General features: G+C 43.7%; 1 protein-coding gene across 1 annotated transcript; it reads right to left on the bottom strand.

The window, feature by feature from the left end:
- Positions 1–226: 226 nt before the first annotated feature.
- On the bottom strand, positions 227–17,253 carry LOC123444420 (tobamovirus multiplication protein 1). Its single transcript, XM_045121123.1, has 13 exons — positions 16,906–17,253; positions 16,338–16,388; positions 15,173–15,206; positions 13,830–13,916; positions 13,656–13,707; positions 5,506–5,674; positions 5,186–5,281; positions 4,166–4,226; positions 3,797–3,861; positions 1,997–2,071; positions 1,827–1,902; positions 789–952; positions 227–690 (listed from the first exon to the last, which is right to left on the bottom strand). The coding sequence occupies exons 1-13, from the start codon at positions 17,038–17,040 to the stop codon at positions 667–669; spliced, it is 1,089 nt and encodes a 362-aa protein (XP_044977058.1). The 5' UTR covers positions 17,041–17,253; the 3' UTR covers positions 227–666.
- Positions 17,254–18,216: the final 963 nt, after the last annotated feature.

Genomic DNA, 18,216 nt, shown 5'->3' with positions numbered 1-18,216 from the left:
AGTTGGTGGTGTACCATTTAGCTTCACATATCCCTCTCAACAGACATATAATCCCATCGTGAGCCTGCATTGCAATATTGCACACTTGCATCCAAACACACACTAACAGACTAGCCCAGGGATGATCCATCATCTAGCACTGCAGCAATCCAAGGAACGCAACGGTTTTAGCACCAGCCTTACATTTCTAAGCGAATCACATCACAGCAGCACAAGTGCAGAAATCTAGCTGGAAAAAAACCCTCTTTTGATGCTCGATTTCAGTTTCCAGGACACAACTCACCTGCTAAACGAACCAACAACACATCCTTAAAAAGAAAATTTTGTAAGGACATAACAGCCTGACCGCCAAACCATGAAGAACGCGGTCATTTCTATGCCTATTTACATTTGTTACTGCTTCAGGCCTTGCCCGGCCAAAGCTCTAATGGATAAACACACGATGCGCAATGCTTGGGCGGGAAACCTTGCTACATCCACAGGTAAAATTCCATTGTTTCCAAACTAAAGCTACCTTGGAGCAGGAATTACAGATTCCATCTTGTACCGGCCAGTCGTCAGAATGGTAGTAGATGCCAGTATGCCACTGATGTGTCGGTAAAAGTCCCAGCACATCAAGTATGCTGGAAAAGTCTCCGCGTTACATTACTCGTTTTTCTCTTCAGGTTAAATTGGGCTTGACTTGAGGGCCTACAGTTCCAGAAATGTTTTAAATCTAGCTCCTATAGCACCATCGGGTATTTGGAATTTAAAATAGTTTGATCTGACAAACATAATGTTTCGAATACCTTGTTAGAGGATGTAACCGCAGCTCTCCACTGCGGATCCTGTGTAGGGGATGGTCTGTCCCTGAACAAGGTAACCACTCTCGATTGGGTGGGCCTTTCTACTGTTGGTCGTTGAGGCATATCTCTCATGACCCATAAAACAAACCCTGATGGCACCGATGAGCCTACAAAAAAGTTTGCATTAGCAGAGCAGTTCCATGAAAAGTCGGTAAAATTGTGAGCTGATTGTGCTTTCCTGTGAATGGAAAAATCAGTGGCAAATAAACAGATAAAAAAAAAAGATAACATATGAACGATAGCATATACCATGTCTTGCACTATCCTAACATTAGCAGAGTTCATTTACTATGCCTATTTCTGCCATTAAAGTGAAATATACCAGATAGGCAATCATGTTTTTCAATAGGTATTCACATTAGTGCACAAGTTTGATTTTTGCAGTTGAGTATCATAGCACCCGTTATGCACAGGGAACAGAGCTGCAGAAGTAGTAGTAACCAAGTAACGTAAAGGCAGGAACAAAATAAATTCATATGTACAACAGGTCTGAAAAATAGATAAACTTTAATGGTAACTAAGCTATACCAAAATACCAAGAAAATCTTCAGATATTGTGATAATTGCATCTTTATTGACCACAAAGTGGGGTCCGCCAGTACAGTATAAGCAACAATATTGTGATAACAGGGACTGCTGACAGGCTGAGTAATCTAGTACTCATAGTATTTAAGGCTTGAATCGTCAAATCAAGACCAGCTTCAAGGTGGAGGAGGCCGAGGGTCTAAAAGCTCTGAGGCATTAAAGGTGGCGTGCATACTTAACCTACATTTACCACCATAGTAGCATACTTTCTTCCGGTGGCTAACTTCCAGTGTTAACTCCCTAAATCACATATAAAAATCTAGGTCTAGAACATATGCACAAATACTTGACAGGCAATGGCAAACTAAAGACAATCAAATGATACTCATCCTACATTTAGTAAAAGGCCATAGTTCAATTTTAGAGTTATTTCCAGTCATAAACAACACATCATACCTATTAAATAATATAAAAATAATATAACAGCATTTTTTATGATCTCCGCCTCGGTCGAGTACCAATACAAAAGCACCTGCAGCGACAAGTAGGAAAATTGCAAGTCAATTAACAATTTAACTCCCAGCCTTATTGCATAAAGTGACCTCTTATTGCATAATGGAACTTACTGGAATATTAGTAACAAGTGCTAGTATAGCAGAAGACGAGAAACAAATAAGTGAGACAGCAGCTAAACTGGCAACCTGCAGAGAAGCAAGCCTTGAGAATTTCACATGGAGAAGCATGTTACAAAAAGATACAGTTTATTTATAAATGTCCCCCATTTTCTTAAAAGGGTACGGAAGTCTAAACGACCCCCTGAACTATGGAGGTGTGTCTAGTTCACCCCCTGAACTATAAAACTATCTAACTAGCACCCTAAGGTTGTCAATTCCATCTACTTAACAGTTAACACCCTTGTCTGGTTTCGCAGAGTGCAGTTGCACATGTGGTTCGCTGAGTAGTAACCAAAGGGGATTGTGGTATTATTAACGGGTCCCACATATCAGTGCTATAAAAATTCTTCTCCTTTTCCACCATCCTTTTCCTTCTTCCTCATCCTTGTCTGTCAGCACATCTATCTAACTAGCACCCTAAGCTTGCCATTTCCATCTACTTAACAGTTAACACCCTTGTCTGGTTTCGCAAAGTGCAGTTGCACATGTGGTTCGCTGAGTAACCAAAGGGGATTGTGGTATTATTAACGGGTGCCACATATCAGTGCTAGAAAAATTCCTCTCTTTTTCCACCATCCTTTTCCTTCTTCCTCATCCTTGTCTGTCAGCACATCTATCCTCAACATCTTCCGCTACATCCTCGAGGCGGCGCTGGACGGAGGAGCAGATCCATCCCGTCTGCACTATAACCCTTCCTCCTCCGGTATCCAGCTTCGCCTTACAACCCTCTCCTTCGCTGACACTTTCTCCTCTCTATTCCCACCTCCCAAAAACCCCTACACCCAAACCACCACCCAAATATGGAGGTGTGCCTTCATTCCCCTCGTCCCTCTATGTTAGCAAATCTATTCTCAACGTCTTCCGCTGCATCCTGGAGGTGCCGCTGGACGGAGGAAGCAGATCCATACTGTCTGCACTATAACCTTCCTCCTACGGTATCCGGCTTCGCCTTTACGACCCTCTTCGCTGACACTTTCTCCTCTTTATTCCCACCTCCCAAAAAAACGTACACCCAAACCACCACCCGAACATGGAGGTGTGCGCTTCATTTCCCAGCCATGGAGATGCCAACGGTGGCCGCAGCGCTGCTCCACCCCACAGTCACCTCCCAGTGTATCGGCCTTGGGAACGGTTAATCCCCAATGCCTCCGTTGAAACGGGGTTGGGCCACCGGTGGGTGTGTGCCTAGGGTGGCGGCAACAGCGTTCATCGGAGCCGAGGACTGCAGGCAGGAGGCTCCTGCAACACCGCTGCAGCATCACGGGGCTGGAGGCAGGAGCTCACCCGAGGACCAAATCCTTGCAAAAGTCGAGCTATTCTTTGCTCCCATTCAAATTGAAGTGCACAGGAGCTTCTCCTTGTCTATAAGCACAGAAACTCTCTCCAGCCTATCCTAATACATGCCCGAAGCTCACCGTTTCCGTGCCATGGATCTGTGATCAGAGATGGCAATGTGCCCCTCTGCTCCAAGCACCATCTCGACGCCTGCAGGTTGCAGCTCTTGGATAGTTGAATAGCGCTGACAGTGATGGGAACTGGGTCCCGTTTAATCCCCATTTAAACCCACTAATAAACTAACAGTTCAAAAAAAAAAGAAAATGAACTACGGAGCTAGATAAAGTGGACTTACTACCAGAGTTCAGTGGGTCACATGCTTATTCCTTTCTTAAACTAGCAAAGAATTCCAATCTAATCCTATTAACCAAAGGAAAGAGGATAAGCACGTGTAGAGTGGTTTCAAGAGAAATGTACCTTCCACTTCTCAGTTGACACGGTTTCAGAACGTACTTTGCTCATCTTCGAGAACAATAACGCACCTTCACAAGATGATCACAGAACCAAGATGGCAAAGCCAAGGTAAGAACATGTTAAAAACCAAAGCCTCACACTCCTTAATTCATGATAAGATGACATCATCTAATATTAGTACCAAATGGATGCCAGAAAAATTAGCAAGATGGGCAATGAACTAACAACAAACTAAATTAGAACTATAAACTTGATCTACTGGGATAAATGCAGGACAATGGACTGAAGATAGTCTTAGGTTGGAAATTTCATGCATTGGTATCTAGGAAAAAATGCGACATGTTCTGCATCTAGACAATATTATATGCTTACCATAACATGCCAAAGCAGCGCCAAGTACTAGAACAACTACTGAAAATACATCCAAATAAACCTGCAAAATAAAATGTTTGGCTAATGTCTATAAAACAAGCAAGTTACAACTAAATAAGTGAAATCCTAAATTCAACCAGCTAGTGACAAAATATGAATATAAAGTGTGATAAACATAAGAAAATATGTAAGTCGGGTTTTTTTTCCCCCAAAACTGATAGAGTGGCATCTTCTGATATACTCTCCTAGTACTAGCATGGAAGTTGAGACATAATACAAACAGAATACTGAGATTTTGTAACTCAAAGAAAAGAAAAAGGAAGAATTAGCACCGTCTCTAACAATATATAATGTTTGGTCTGCAGGGTTTCCCATTATTCTTGCATTTCCCATGGTGTAGATTTAACAATACACTAGTTTGACAAGGAAAATGAAATGATTAAACTGTACGCTCGTGATTTAACAAAATGACCTTATGTAATTTGTGCATACCCCAACATAGAGTAGATGCAGTTTGTGTAGCGCAATGATATTGACTTCGCAGTGTTGATACATAAAAGTTTTGGAGTTCATTTGAGATAAATATGCTAGTTTTTCTCAGTTGACAAAAAAGAAGAATGCTAATGTTCAAAATAGGTGCAGCAAGTGCATGGGCACATAGGCAGCTGGATATAGAACCAAAAGGTAGGTATACAGGGAATAGAAGATTTGTCTAGAATGGATCAGAAGCAAGACTAGGTAGATTTCTAGATATGAGCTTTCTGTTTTCCTTTTTCTAATGGGATTCTTTGCTTGTTTTTGACAAGCTTATCATACTTTATCAAAGGCTGTTGGATGTGGGACTTAAAACTCCTGGGTGGAGATTAGGAATCTAGCTTTATACAATACTATAATTGCCTGGCTCTGCAAGATTTCTCCTTTTCATGCAGTATTGCAACAGATTGAGGATTTAAACTTTGAAAAGTTAAGATTTGTATGTCAATTAGAGCAAAATGCAGCGTCGAAGAAGAACCTTCATACCTTTTTCAGTAGCGATGAATCAATAGGATTTTCTCCCCTGCCAACCCAGATGAGGATGGCAAAGGCGAGCATAACAATAAATGACAGTACAAGCACCTGCAAGGAAAATAATATTAGGCCAGTAAATGGTTCTGCATCACAGATACTATATCATAGCAGAAGCATTATACAGATTAGATGAAAAACTGGAAAATTCTCCAACCACTGTGATCTATATATAAAAAGGCACACACACTAGAAATATGCAGGTCTATATTAGAGAGAGGAGAAAAGAGGCATGGCAAAGTAGCCAGTAAGTTATAATGATGGAAAAAACTTACCAAAATCACAAATTTTTGCCGGCTTCCAAGCTGTATTCCTGGGAAACACTTCCGACGGGCATCAGTAGGGCGGGTGCCAGGTTTGATTTTTGTTCTGTCTAGTAAAGCTTCATGGTGACTCCTTACATCATCTTCATCTTCATCATTTGTCTGATGACACAGGTCAACCCTGTAAGACCATTACTTTAGAAACATAAAGCGAAAAGCATTTGCAACTGTAAATACATAAAACCAGAAGCAGGAAAGTGCAATATGAAGACTTCATCACACCATCAGGAAACTTCACTATAAAGGAGAATAAAGTAAACTATGAAAGGGTTTGTGTTATCTGCAAGCAAAATAAAATGATTTCTAGAGCCATCATCAGAATACAAAAGCAGTTGTACTCATGTGTACCAATTCACAAAGACAGCCTCCTGACAGGGGGTTACCCATCGTCACCAGAGAGGATTGAATCAGAGTTGTTGCTTATTGGAAATGATCAAGAGACAAGACAGAGAAAGATGCTGTTTATTTAACTTGAAACAGAGCTGGAGGAAAAACTTATACAAGTGTGGAACTCAGGGTGAGACATTAATCCTGTTGGTGCACCTACACCACTCATCGGTGTTGAAGGCCTCAAGGTGATGGGTTTCCTATGGCGAGTGAATATTTTGTATTGATGAGATGTGGTACGACATACAAACGAGTTTAAAGTATTTATGTGACTTTGACCTGTACAAAGGACGAGAGTACACCCAAGTGAAGTAAACAAGAGTAACAATGTCTTCGATATCAATGACAGACGGTCAATTGATACCATACTGGGAGGTATATCATATATATGATCTAGGATCAGCTCCGCAACCTTGAGTGGGTTGAAGTTAGTGAAGCCCAAACCAAGCCTAGTATCTCCAACTAGTTTATATAGTATATGAAGAAGCTTTTATGCATAACACAACTTCAACAAAAGGAAAAGCAGAAAGGAAGAAGAGCCATCGTACTTTACGCATTTTAATGTTTCTTCAATGGCATTTAAATGCAGATATGGCTGGCCAAAAGTCTTACGGATTATACATATGATGCATCTATTGCCAAGAAACTCTCGATATAGGACGTAGGCTCTCTGCTCATCCAACAAACGAGTCGTGATTAAAAACATAGATCACGACAAACAGAGATTGGTATCCAATGGTCCTCCAATGGCACAAATAAGGCATGACTAAAAGTACCTCGTTTGCCATGAATTATACCTGATTGTGTGAAAGCGCTGTTGAAATCTGTGATGGGCCTTAGGCCCATAAGAGAATTTCAGAAATCTCCAATGGCCCATGTAGGTGGTGGCATGGCAAGGTGGTGGTGGGAAGTTTAGTCCTGCCCCGCTAGTGAGAAGAAGTTGGACCCCTTTATAAGGGTCTCTCTTCTACATGCTATTGGAGAGTGAGAAGAGAAGAGGCCCTCGCGCACTCCTCCTCCGCCTCATCACGACGCGCCGCGGGTTGCGGGAATGAGCCGAGCCGAGCCGAGCTCATACCTACGCGCTTATTTTTGCCGGTCAGGAACGGAGAATACATAACGGATGCGCCACGATCTGAGACATCGGATCGTGGGCTGTTACCGACTCGGATCTCTCCACCCGACCGCCTATATAAGCAGGGCTAACGCCAACCCTAGCAGTCACGAGATCAGATCGCATCTGCTTCACGCGCTCGTTCCTTTGCTGCTGCTGCCGCCGACGACTCCGTCCCGTTCACCGCGTACACGGTCGACGGGAGAGCAGGCCTCTGAAACCCCGCCTCTCCGGTTCCTATACAGGAGAGGGGCGATTAGGTTTTTGGGGAGCGATCACGCGACTGCTAGCCTCCGTCCGTCTGCTTCGTCTACATCCGCTTCGCCCTCGTCATCGCCATGTCTTCACCAAGCGAAGCTGACCATCTCGTCCACGAGAAGGCCGAAGCTGAGAAGAAGGCGGCAGAGGATGTTGCCGCCGCCACCGCTGCTGCTACGGCCAAGTGGCCGATCGGAGGGTATAACTCGTTTATCCCGCTCCTGTCTATTTTAGCCCTAGCAGTACTAGCTATATGCGTAGATGGTTTTGCTATATGCATAGTATTTGCTAGTCTGCTCCGTGATCAGTATGTCATGAATCTAGTCAATGCCATGTTAGTAATTATTTCATGGATCAACCTACTCGGAAAATTGCCTATTTACTCAACAATCCAAAAACCTAATGTGTGTAGGAATTTTTCGAGAAATGGTTTTGCTGTTGCACTGAAACCGGATAAGTTTACTGGTACTTATTTTAAGCGTTGGCAAACGAGAACCACCTTATGGCTCACGGCTATGAACGTGTTCTGGATAGCCGGTGTCACTCCTACGGGAATGATCACTCCTGAACAGGAGAAGATGTTCGCGGAGGCCACCGTCCTATTCCTTGGAGCAGTTATAAGCGTGATCCGAGATGCATATTTACATATGCATGTTGCCAAAGAGTTGTGGGAGGCGCTCGAATCTAAATTCGGGGCCACTGATGCTGGGAGCGAGATGTATGTTATGGAGCAGTTCGATGATTACAAAATGGTTGAGAACCGTTCTGTACTGGAACAAGCTCATGAGATAATATGCATTGCTAAAGAACTTGAGGATCTGAAGTGCAATTTACCGGGCAAATTTGTCGCGGGGTGTATAATTACTAAGCTCCCTAATTCCTGGAGGAACTTTGCTGCTACTCTGAAACATCAGAGGCGTGAATTCTCAATAGAGGATATCATCGGCCATATGAGTGTTGAGCAGAACTCGAGAGCAAAGGACTCACACGGAAAAACGGTCGAAGGTCCTTCTGCTGCCAACATGGTACATCAGAGGAACTTCAATTCCCACAAGCCCTAAGGGGAAGAATTCTGTCCAACGGAATGCCGACTTTAAGAAGGGTAAGAAGACCTTCAAGAAGAACAAGAAGGGAGATGGCTGCTTCAATTGTGGTTCAGAGGAACATTGTGTACCCAAACAAGTACAAGAAGCCAGGGCAGGACTCCAAGTCTGCCAATATGATTGTGAGCAACAATGAAAGTGGTGCATCTAGGTACGGTAATTTGTTTACTGTATTTTCGGTTTGTCAACCTACCGATTGGCGGTTAGACACAGGTGCAAATATTCATGTGTGTGCTGACATATCATTGTTCTCTTCTTACCAGGTCACAGGCTGAGGGTCCGTATTGATGGGGAATGGCGTGGGTGCTTCTGTTCTTGGTGTTGGCACGGCCGATCTGAAGTTTACTTCGGGAAGGATCGTGCAGCCGAAGAACGTGCAGCATGTCCCATGTCCCCACCATCAAGAAGAATCTCGTTAGTGGATCCCTTCTGTGTAGAGAAGGGTTTAAGTTGGTCTTCAAGTCTAATAAAGTAGTTACGAAATATGGACTTCTTGTTGGAAAAGGTTATGAATGCGGAGGTCTGTTCCGCCTTTCCCTTGCAGATTTTTGTAATAAAGTCGTGAACAATATTCATTTGAGTGTTAACGAATCTGAAGTTTGGCATTCACGTCTTTGTCACATAAGTTTCGGTGTTATGTTGCGGCTAGCAAAACTGAAGTTAATCACGAGTTCCAATTTAGCCAAAGGTTCTAAGTATCATTCGTGTGTGCAAGCAAAGCAACCTCGCAAACCTCACAAGGCTGCAGAGGAGAGACACTTGCCGCCATTAGAACTCATACATTCTGATCTTTGTGAGATGAATGGTGTGTTGACTAAAGGTGGAAAGAAATATTTCATGACATTGATAGATGATTCCACTAGATATTGCTACGTGTATCTGTTAAATACTAAAGATGAGGCTCTACACTACTTTAAAATCTATAAGGCAGAAGTTGAGAATCAACTTGAAAAGAAAATTAGATGAGTCCGGTCTGATCGTGGTAGAGAGTACTTCTCAAACGAATTTGATTCTCTTTGTGCGGAACACGGCATTATTCATGAGAGGACGCCTCCCTATTCACCCCAGTCAAACGGGGTTGCCGAGCGAAAAAACCATACTCTTACTGATTTGGCTAACGCCATGTTAGATACATCGGGTTTATCCAAGGCATGGTGGGGGGAGGCTATATTGACTGCGTGTCATGTCCTGAATAAGGTTCCTACAAAAGATAATGAAGTCACTCCCTATGAGGAGTGGTCAAAGAAAAGGACGACGCTCTCGTACTTACGTACTTGGGGCTGCTTGGCGAAAATCAATGTGTCGATCCCCAAAAAGTGTTAGCTTGGACCAAAGACCGTGGACTGCGTTAATTTGGGTTACGCTAAGAACAACGTTGGCTATAGATTTCTAGTAGTGAAATCTGAGGTACCTGACGTGAAGGTCAGTACAATTATGGAGTCGAGGGATGCTACATTCTTTGAGGATATTTTTCCCATGAGAGATATGCAAAGCACTTCTAGACAGGAATCTGAGGAAACTCCTGAGCCTGCCATTCCTATGGAATGTTATGAACAAACACATGATGAAAATCCTGAGGAGGATGACGAGGAAACCCTTGGTAGGGGCAAGAGACAAAGGACTGCAAAGACCTTTGGTGATGATTTCTTCGTATACCTCGTGGATGATAATCCCACTTCTATTTCAGAAGCGTATGCGTCTCCAGATGCTGACTACTGGAAAGTTGCGGTCCGTATCGAGATGGATTCCATCATGGCTAATGGGACATGGGAAATTACTGATCATCCCTATGGTTGCAAACCATTGGGATGCAAGTGGGTACAAGGCTAGGCTTGTGGCCAAGGGCTATGCCCAGAAAGTAGAAGATTTCTTTGATACTTATTCGCTTGTGGCTAGACTGACCACCATTCGAGTACTACTCTCATTGGCGGCCTCACATGGTCTTCTCGTTCATCAAATGGACGTTAAGATGGCTTTCCTGAACGGAGAGCTAAACGAGGAAATCTATATGCAACAGCCAGATGGCTTTGTGATAAAAGGTCGGGAAGGAAAGGTGTGTAAGTTGTTGAAATCTTTATATGGTCTGAGACAAGCACCTATGCAATGGCATGAGAAGTTTAATACAACTCTGACATATGTTGGCTTCGTTGTTAATGAAGCTAACAAATGTGTATACTATCGCCATGGTGGGGGCGAAGGAGTAATATTGTGCTTGTATGTTGATGACATACTGATATTTGAAACCAACCTCAAAGTGATTGAGGAGGTTAAGTCTTTTCTGTCTCAAAACTTTGAGATGAAGGACCTTGGGGTGGCTGATGTTATCTTGAACATCAAGCTTTTGAGAGATGTTGAGGGTGGGATAACACTTCTGCAATCCCACTATGTTGAGAAGATTTTGAGTCGCTTTGGATATTCAGACTGCAAAATTTCTCAAACACCATATGATCCTAGTGTGTTGATTCGAAAGTTCAAAGGCACAGCTATGGATCAATTGAGATTTCTCAAATTATTGGTTCGCTTATGTATCTAGCTAGCGCAACGAGGCCTGACATCGCGTTTGCTGTGAGCAAACTTAGCCGGTTTGTTGCCAATCCGGGCGATGTTCGTTGGCGTGCTGCTGAAAGAATCATGCGCTGCCTAAAAGGTATTGTCAACCACAGACTTCACTATATGGGATACCCATCGGTACTTGAAGGGTATAGTAATGCGAATTGGATCTCTGATGCTGATGAGATGAAGGCCACTACTGGGTATATGTTTACTCTTGGAGGTGGTGTTGTTTCCTGGAAGTCTTGCAAGCAAACGATCTTAACGAGATCGACAATGGAAGCAGAATTAACAGCATTAGACAAATCTGGTGTCGAAGCAGAATTTCTTCGAGATCTTTTGATGGACTTACCTGTGGCTGAGAAGCCGGTTCCGGCTATCCTTATGAACTGCGATAATCAGACAGATATTGTCAAAGTGAAGAGTTCAAAGGATAATATGAAGTCCAACAAACATATAAGAATGAGATTGAAGTCTGTCAGACGTCTGAGAAACTCCGGAGTGATAGCGTTGGATTACATCCAAACGGCTAAGAATCTGGCAGATACCTTTACTAAAGGGCTATCACGTGTTGTGATAGATAGTGCATCAAGGAGATGGGTATGAGACCCACATGAGTTGCCATGGCAGTAACCCAACCTATATGATCGGAGATCCCGTGAAGGAGGACCTAGGAAAACAAGCCAGTGGTGAACTGAGGAGAGTAACTTTACTAACCCACTCCGTTGGAGATGCAATGCTCTCGGATACTGTATGGTAGGATGACTACTGTCTTAATGTGTTCTAAAGCTTATGTGTAAGCAAGATGCTGTTCTACATAGCGATCTTTGGAGGAACACACCTATATGAGCCTGACTGCTGGTCACAGTCTATGAGATTGGGGTGATCTCTAGTAAACTCATGAATAGGCCAGGAGTGTGACTAATATGCTCCACCCGGGGGGTCATCCTTCGCTAGCCTAGTACTAGTAAGACTTGTGGTGAAGCTTCTTTACGCCAAACTGACAACTCAAAGCTTAGTCCATTGTTCAGTTGTAAAGGGGTGTAGCTGCTTGTTCTAGGTGAAGCTCAACCTTAACAGGTCTTCCACTGAAATGCTGGTATATCAAAACAGTGATTGGAACAAAGGAACACGATGTGCCCTTGAGATCTGGTGGGGGGTTGTTCAAATATGTGATTGGCCTTAGGCCCATAAGAGAATTCCAGAAATCTCCAAGGGCCCATGTAGGTGGTCGCATGGCAAGGTGGTGGTGGGAAGTTTAGTCCCACCCCGCTAGTGGAGAAGAAGTTGGACCCCTTTATAAGGGTCTCTCTTCTAAATGCTATTGGAGAGTGAGAAGAGAAGAGGCCCCCGCGCACTCCTCCTCCGCCGCCCACCTCGCCACGCCACGCCTCGTCACGACGCGTCGCAGGTAGCGGGAATGAGCCGAGCCGAGATTATACCTACGCGCTTATTTTTGCCGGTCAGGAACGAAGAATACATAACGGATGCGCCACGATCCGATCTGAGTCGTCGGATCGTGGGCTGTTGACGTGGGTTCAGCCCACGTCTCTCCACCCGACCGCCTATATAAGCAGGGCTAACGCCAACCCTAGCAGTCACGAGATCAAATCGCCTCTGCCTCACGCGCTCGTTCCTTTGCTGTTGCCGCCGCCGGGGACTCCGTCCCGTTCACCGCGTACACGGTCGACGGGAGAGCATGCCTCCGAAGCCCCGCCTCTCCGGTTCCTATACGGGAAAGGGGCGATTAGGTTTTCGGGGAGCGATCACGCGACTGCTCGCCTCCGTCTGTCTGCTTCGTCTACGTCTGCGTCGCCCTCGGCATCGCCATGTCTTCACCAAGCGAAGCTGACCATCTCGTCCGCGAGAAGGCCGAAGCTGAGAAGAAGGCGATCGAGGATGTTGCCGCCACCGCTGCTGCTACGGCCAAGTGGCCGATCGGAGGGTATAACTCGTTTATCCCGCTCCTGTTTATTTTAGCCCTAGTAGTACTAGCTATATGCGTAGATGGTTTTGCTATATGCATAGTATTTGCTAGTCTGCTCCGTGTTCAGTATGTCATGAATCTAGTCAATGCCATGTTAGTAATTATTTCATGGATTAATCTAATCGGAAAATTGCCTATTTACTCAACAAGCGCAAGGTCAGATAACCTAAGCTGGTACTAAGAAATTATACCACATGTACTTAAGTGTGAAAGGACGAGAGAAGCTTGTCCAACATCGTCTGAGATAGTTTGGGCATTATTCAGCGCAGGCCTCCAAAAGCTCCAGTGCATAGCGGGCGGCTAAAGAATGCTGATAATGTTAAAAGAGGTCGGGGTAGACCGAACTTGACATGGGAGGAGTCCGTAAAGAGAGATCTGAAGGACTGAAGTATCACACTATCACCAAAGAACTAGCCATGGACAGGGATGCGTGGAAGCTTGCTATCCATGTGCCAGAACCATGAGTAGGTCGCGAGATCTTATGGGTTTCACCTCTAACCTACCCCAACTTGCTTGGGGCTAAAGGTTTTGTTGTTGTTGTTGTTATACTTCAGTGTCAAAGGATCGTTCTTTTAAGCAATATTAGTTATCAACTCTGAGTTAAGAAGAAAATCTCGGTGCTCCAGTTGATCTTCCTCTTAAAAACACATAGTGTCATTATAATGCAGCTTACTAGGCACCAATATAAATTACTCTAATTTACCAGAATGACAACAGTAGTAGAAACGAAGCAAGAAGCAATATCTGCGGACTAGCTGCAAAATAATGAGAATTTAAACTCTTAGATGATTATAAACAAGAGAAGAGAAAAGATCATGTAGTGTAAATGGATAAAAGTGGAAGGACAATAGCAAAACTAAACACCAGGACTACATACCCATCAAAACAAATCCGCATCCATGTACCCAACAAACCCATCTCTCACAAGTAGCGATGACGGTAGATACAAAATATGCAAGGAATACTGCAACATGGTTGACAGAAAGGAAGTCAGTAGTAATGACGGTGTTTATGAACTATGCAAGGAACACAGCCAAACTGAAGAAAGAAAGTAATATCTAGTTCATTACTAGAGCTACCACAAGCACTTCTATATTCCAAAAATATGTCAATATTTTTTTCCGAGAAAAAGCAAAAGCTTTGCGTTTCATTTCATTGAAAAGATAGGGAAGTACAATTCTCCAAGGAGGCTGAGGTTACATGGGTCATGAGCCCGATCAGTGGACGTCAATAATGAAAAACATTTTGCATGAACTACGAAAACTGCACCATGAAAGACATACTGGCGGACAGCAAACTAATAGCATGACTAAAATAAATCTGCGTCTGCAAATGTTTAGAGTTACAAGGCGATTAAGAATTAATTTGGCATTAATATCGAAAATGATCATGCACTGCAGGAATTATTACAGCTCCAATTAGGACGGAAAATACTGGTTAAAAGAGAAGCAACAACATGACTTTTACAATGTTTATTTTTGTTATGAACTTAATGGAACTTTATTTTTAATTCAGCAGCAATCCGTAATCAAATTGCTACGCGCGAAAGAGAAAATGGCAAAAAAAAAGTAACTTCTACTCTCGGTCAATGTTACAAAACAAGGTTACAAATAGTTCCGCTATTCTTTCTGCATATTTTCCTGGATGTTATAGCAGTTACATTCAATTACCAGAAGGAAAAAAGGCATATTTGAAGGGGGGAAATCATGTTTATTGTTAGTGGAACTTTATTTTTATTTGGCAGTAATCAAGTTATTGCGCGTGAATCAAACCTTTTTAAGGACATGCATAACAGAGCTCCAATATGAGAATGGCAAAAAAGAGACAGGAGTACTAACTTCTACTCAGCCAATGTTTCAAAATAAGGCTATAAATAGTTTGCTATATTTATGTATATTTTGCTGGATGTATAGAAGTTACATTCCCCTATCAGAAAGAAATTAGTATATTTAAAGAAAAAGAAAACAGGTTTATTGTCACTATTACAACTCCAGCAATCAAGCTAGCACTAAAGCATGATGACATGATCAATAGCAAACTAGCAAATCAAATTAGCATGAATTGCATTTGAATAGTACCGACCATATAGAATGTTCAAGATTAGTAAGCAACTAACTATGTTATGCAGGAATTTCAAATGTGCAGCAATGGAAAACAATAAAGAGACCAAACATACATAAGTGATAAAAAAATCAAATATTGTACTAATGCTTTTCTCACCTATGTTGCATAGGCCAATCATAAAATGGAATATCTGCAAGAGATATAATATACCATTAAACCTGGCAGTTGAGCTCATAGCTCGAAGGGAAACAAAAGTCAAAACACTATATTATCGATTTAAATCGCCGTTCTAAGATTTGGCATGAAATCCCAATAGCCTAACTATTGATTTGCAATTGGACTCGTCACGTGCAAGGAACCTTGTCTTTGTTGCTTCCAAAATAAATAGGGGCTCCAAAATATACCGTCATTCTGGCAGTCTAAAGCAACTATACGGAAACCTGCACACTGCAGCGGGTATTTTTAGGTTATAGGATGGAACATATTATTTTAGAGATTACAACATCATGGATGAGCACTGTCAGGCACGGAAACGGTTAGGACATAGGGCTGAATGGACCGGAACAAGATGGTTGAGATAACACGCAAAGGATCAGAAGGAGATAACAGACTGGGCCAGAAACTAAGTTCAATCCAACAGCTACCATAAATTGAGATGATAAAAGCTCTGAGTTGAGAAAATGGCACTAATTGTTGTTACTGGGTATTATTTCGTTAATTATATAGATACTCGTTTCATGACACAGTAGCATGCTTACACAAAAACATCAGGGTACCTACATGGAATCACTTTTGGGGTGAATAATACAGATTTAAAACAAAAGGCATTATACATCAGCATCAGGGTACCTAAATGGAACCACTTTTGGGGTGAATATTCCCAACTTTAAACAACAAGGAATCATTATGATATGCTGATACTTTAGAATCAAATGATCTGAAAATAAATGCAATCTCAACTTTATATAAAGTGTGATAAATACATGATAACATAAGGCAGTGCCACTTCCTTTTAACAAGTATAAGGACATATGTGGAAGATGGGGAAAAACTTATTATGTTGGAGCTATCCAAACTGGTGGAATATTTGGGCTTGGATATTTGTGTAGCTTCAAATTGTACCACTTTATAGCAAATCAAAGGATTTGTTTCGTTAAAGAAAGAGACCTGGTTACCTATTGTAAGCTAAAATGTAAGGGCCAAATAAGTACTTATCCATGATAACCAATTAACAATCGAGACATTATTGAAAGCAATCATAAGTTGTTATAGAACAACCTAATAGGCAGCCTGAACAACAGTACATAACTATTTTACAAACCTTTTGCCGAGTCCATCCATGTTGCTGATTGTGCCTGTGAATTCTCGCTAACTGCAAAGAAAAAAAAAAGGTGATTCTTGGTAGCGAGATAGAAAATGTCAGATGTAAACGACGGATTTAGTGCAAAATGCAATGGAAACTGGTCCACGGTCTTTGTTCTACATGCAACTCGATCCATTCGGTCCAAAGAAGTCTACAATTTATTTGTACATAATTGGTATTGTCAATTTCAATCATTGGTTGTGTGGGCATACTCGGACCCGTATCCCAAATTTCTTACTCCAGCACCGGTGATCGGTACGCTGTAGATAATACTCGTGGAAACGACGCATGTAGTAACACCTAGTGGCACCAGAACAACGCATTGGCCTGGAATCTGTGGACGAATAGCAGCACAGCACAGCACAGCTGATGCAGCTGGCGCTATCTCGCTGCTGCCAAAACGAGCAAAAGTACCACTGCCACAGGAAGGCCAAACACGCACCACCAGCGTGCAGCCCCCGCGTGAATCACGAATCACAAGCATAGGAAGGAGCGATACACGGCACGGCAGATCGAATCGGCGCACCTGCACGAAGGCGGTGGCAGCAATGGCGGCATCGACGACAGCCAGCGCGGCCTCGGCGGCGATGATGGGCAGCGGCAGGCAGCCTCCGCCATCCCCGCTGGCAGCGGCGCGAAAGGGCCCGTGGTGGCGGGTCATGCCGGTGGGCGAGGAGCTTGCTGCGGCGACCGGGGATCAGCGGGCAGCTGGGGGTAGCGGGCGGCGCATCCCGCGGCGGGCGGGGGGGACCGCGGCTAGGGTACGGGCGAGGGTCGGGGCGGAGGAGGGGAGCTCGACCGGAGGCGGGGGTGGAGGAGGAGGAGGTGGAATTGACTGGAGAGGAGGCAGCGCCTGTTGGATTGGAAAGCTCCCGGGACCTTGGTTCGGTCGTGGGATGGTGAGTGCCAACGGATGGATGTTCGGGTGAAACCTGGCGATGCGAACCGGTGTGGGGCCCGGAATCACCGTCGGTTCGTACTGCCCGCTCCCCGTGTCTCATTCACGTGAGCGTTTACTTTTTTTTTTCCTTTATGATTTTATTATGACTAGCAAAAGGGCTAGTGCGTTGCAACGAAAGAAAAAAATATCACATGTTTTTAATCTTTTTATAATCATTTTGATTTAATAAAATAATAAGCTAACTAACTAATGTAGTCAGTCATATCTTATTTTGTTGATAAATCAACCCATCCATTGTTAATTTCATCATGATGAGAAATTAAGCGGGACAAGCAAAGCAAAACAAAGAGCCTACGTGAATTGATCAATGGACTGTTATCTTATTTCACTCATGGGGTAGAGAATGTGGGATGAGATGATAAACTGAAGGTGGTGTTCCATTCTGTGTCTCTACAACAATACAATCTTACATTCAATACATTCATTCGTCAGCAAACAAATCCTCACAAAACAAAATTTTTTGCGGGAGGCATGGGGAGGGGATCACACCAGATGACGAGTTCCTGCCGGAGGAGGGGATACGATGAGGGGAGCAAGGGTTAGGCGCCTCTATCTGGCCATAAGGAGTCGTCGTTGCCGCGTCATAATCTCGAAGTTCCCCGTGTGAGCCATGGAGGCCCGCCTCCACATGCAAGTACTTCGCTCCGTCGCGCCGCCGCCGTTCTGCATCGAGCAAACGCATCATCCTCAGTCATTGTAGCTGTCGCGTTGATTTGATCCAGAAGTTGTGCTCGAGCGCCGAAACGGGGGTAGCAAGCGGGCAGAGGTACGGCCGCGGAGGCGGATGTGTTGAGATCGACAACAGTGGTGATTGAGGTCGGCCGCGACGGCGAGTGGTGTGGCAGCGGCCTGGGCACACGCCAGGGTGGACCAGGG

This window comes from Hordeum vulgare, chromosome 3H, assembly GCF_904849725.1.
Source record: "Hordeum vulgare subsp. vulgare chromosome 3H, MorexV3_pseudomolecules_assembly, whole genome shotgun sequence".
In the NCBI taxonomy this organism is placed as follows: Eukaryota; Viridiplantae; Streptophyta; class Magnoliopsida; order Poales; family Poaceae; genus Hordeum; species Hordeum vulgare.
Note: the sequence above shows the minus strand (reverse complement) of the source record. Positions and strands in the feature narration are given on the sequence as shown.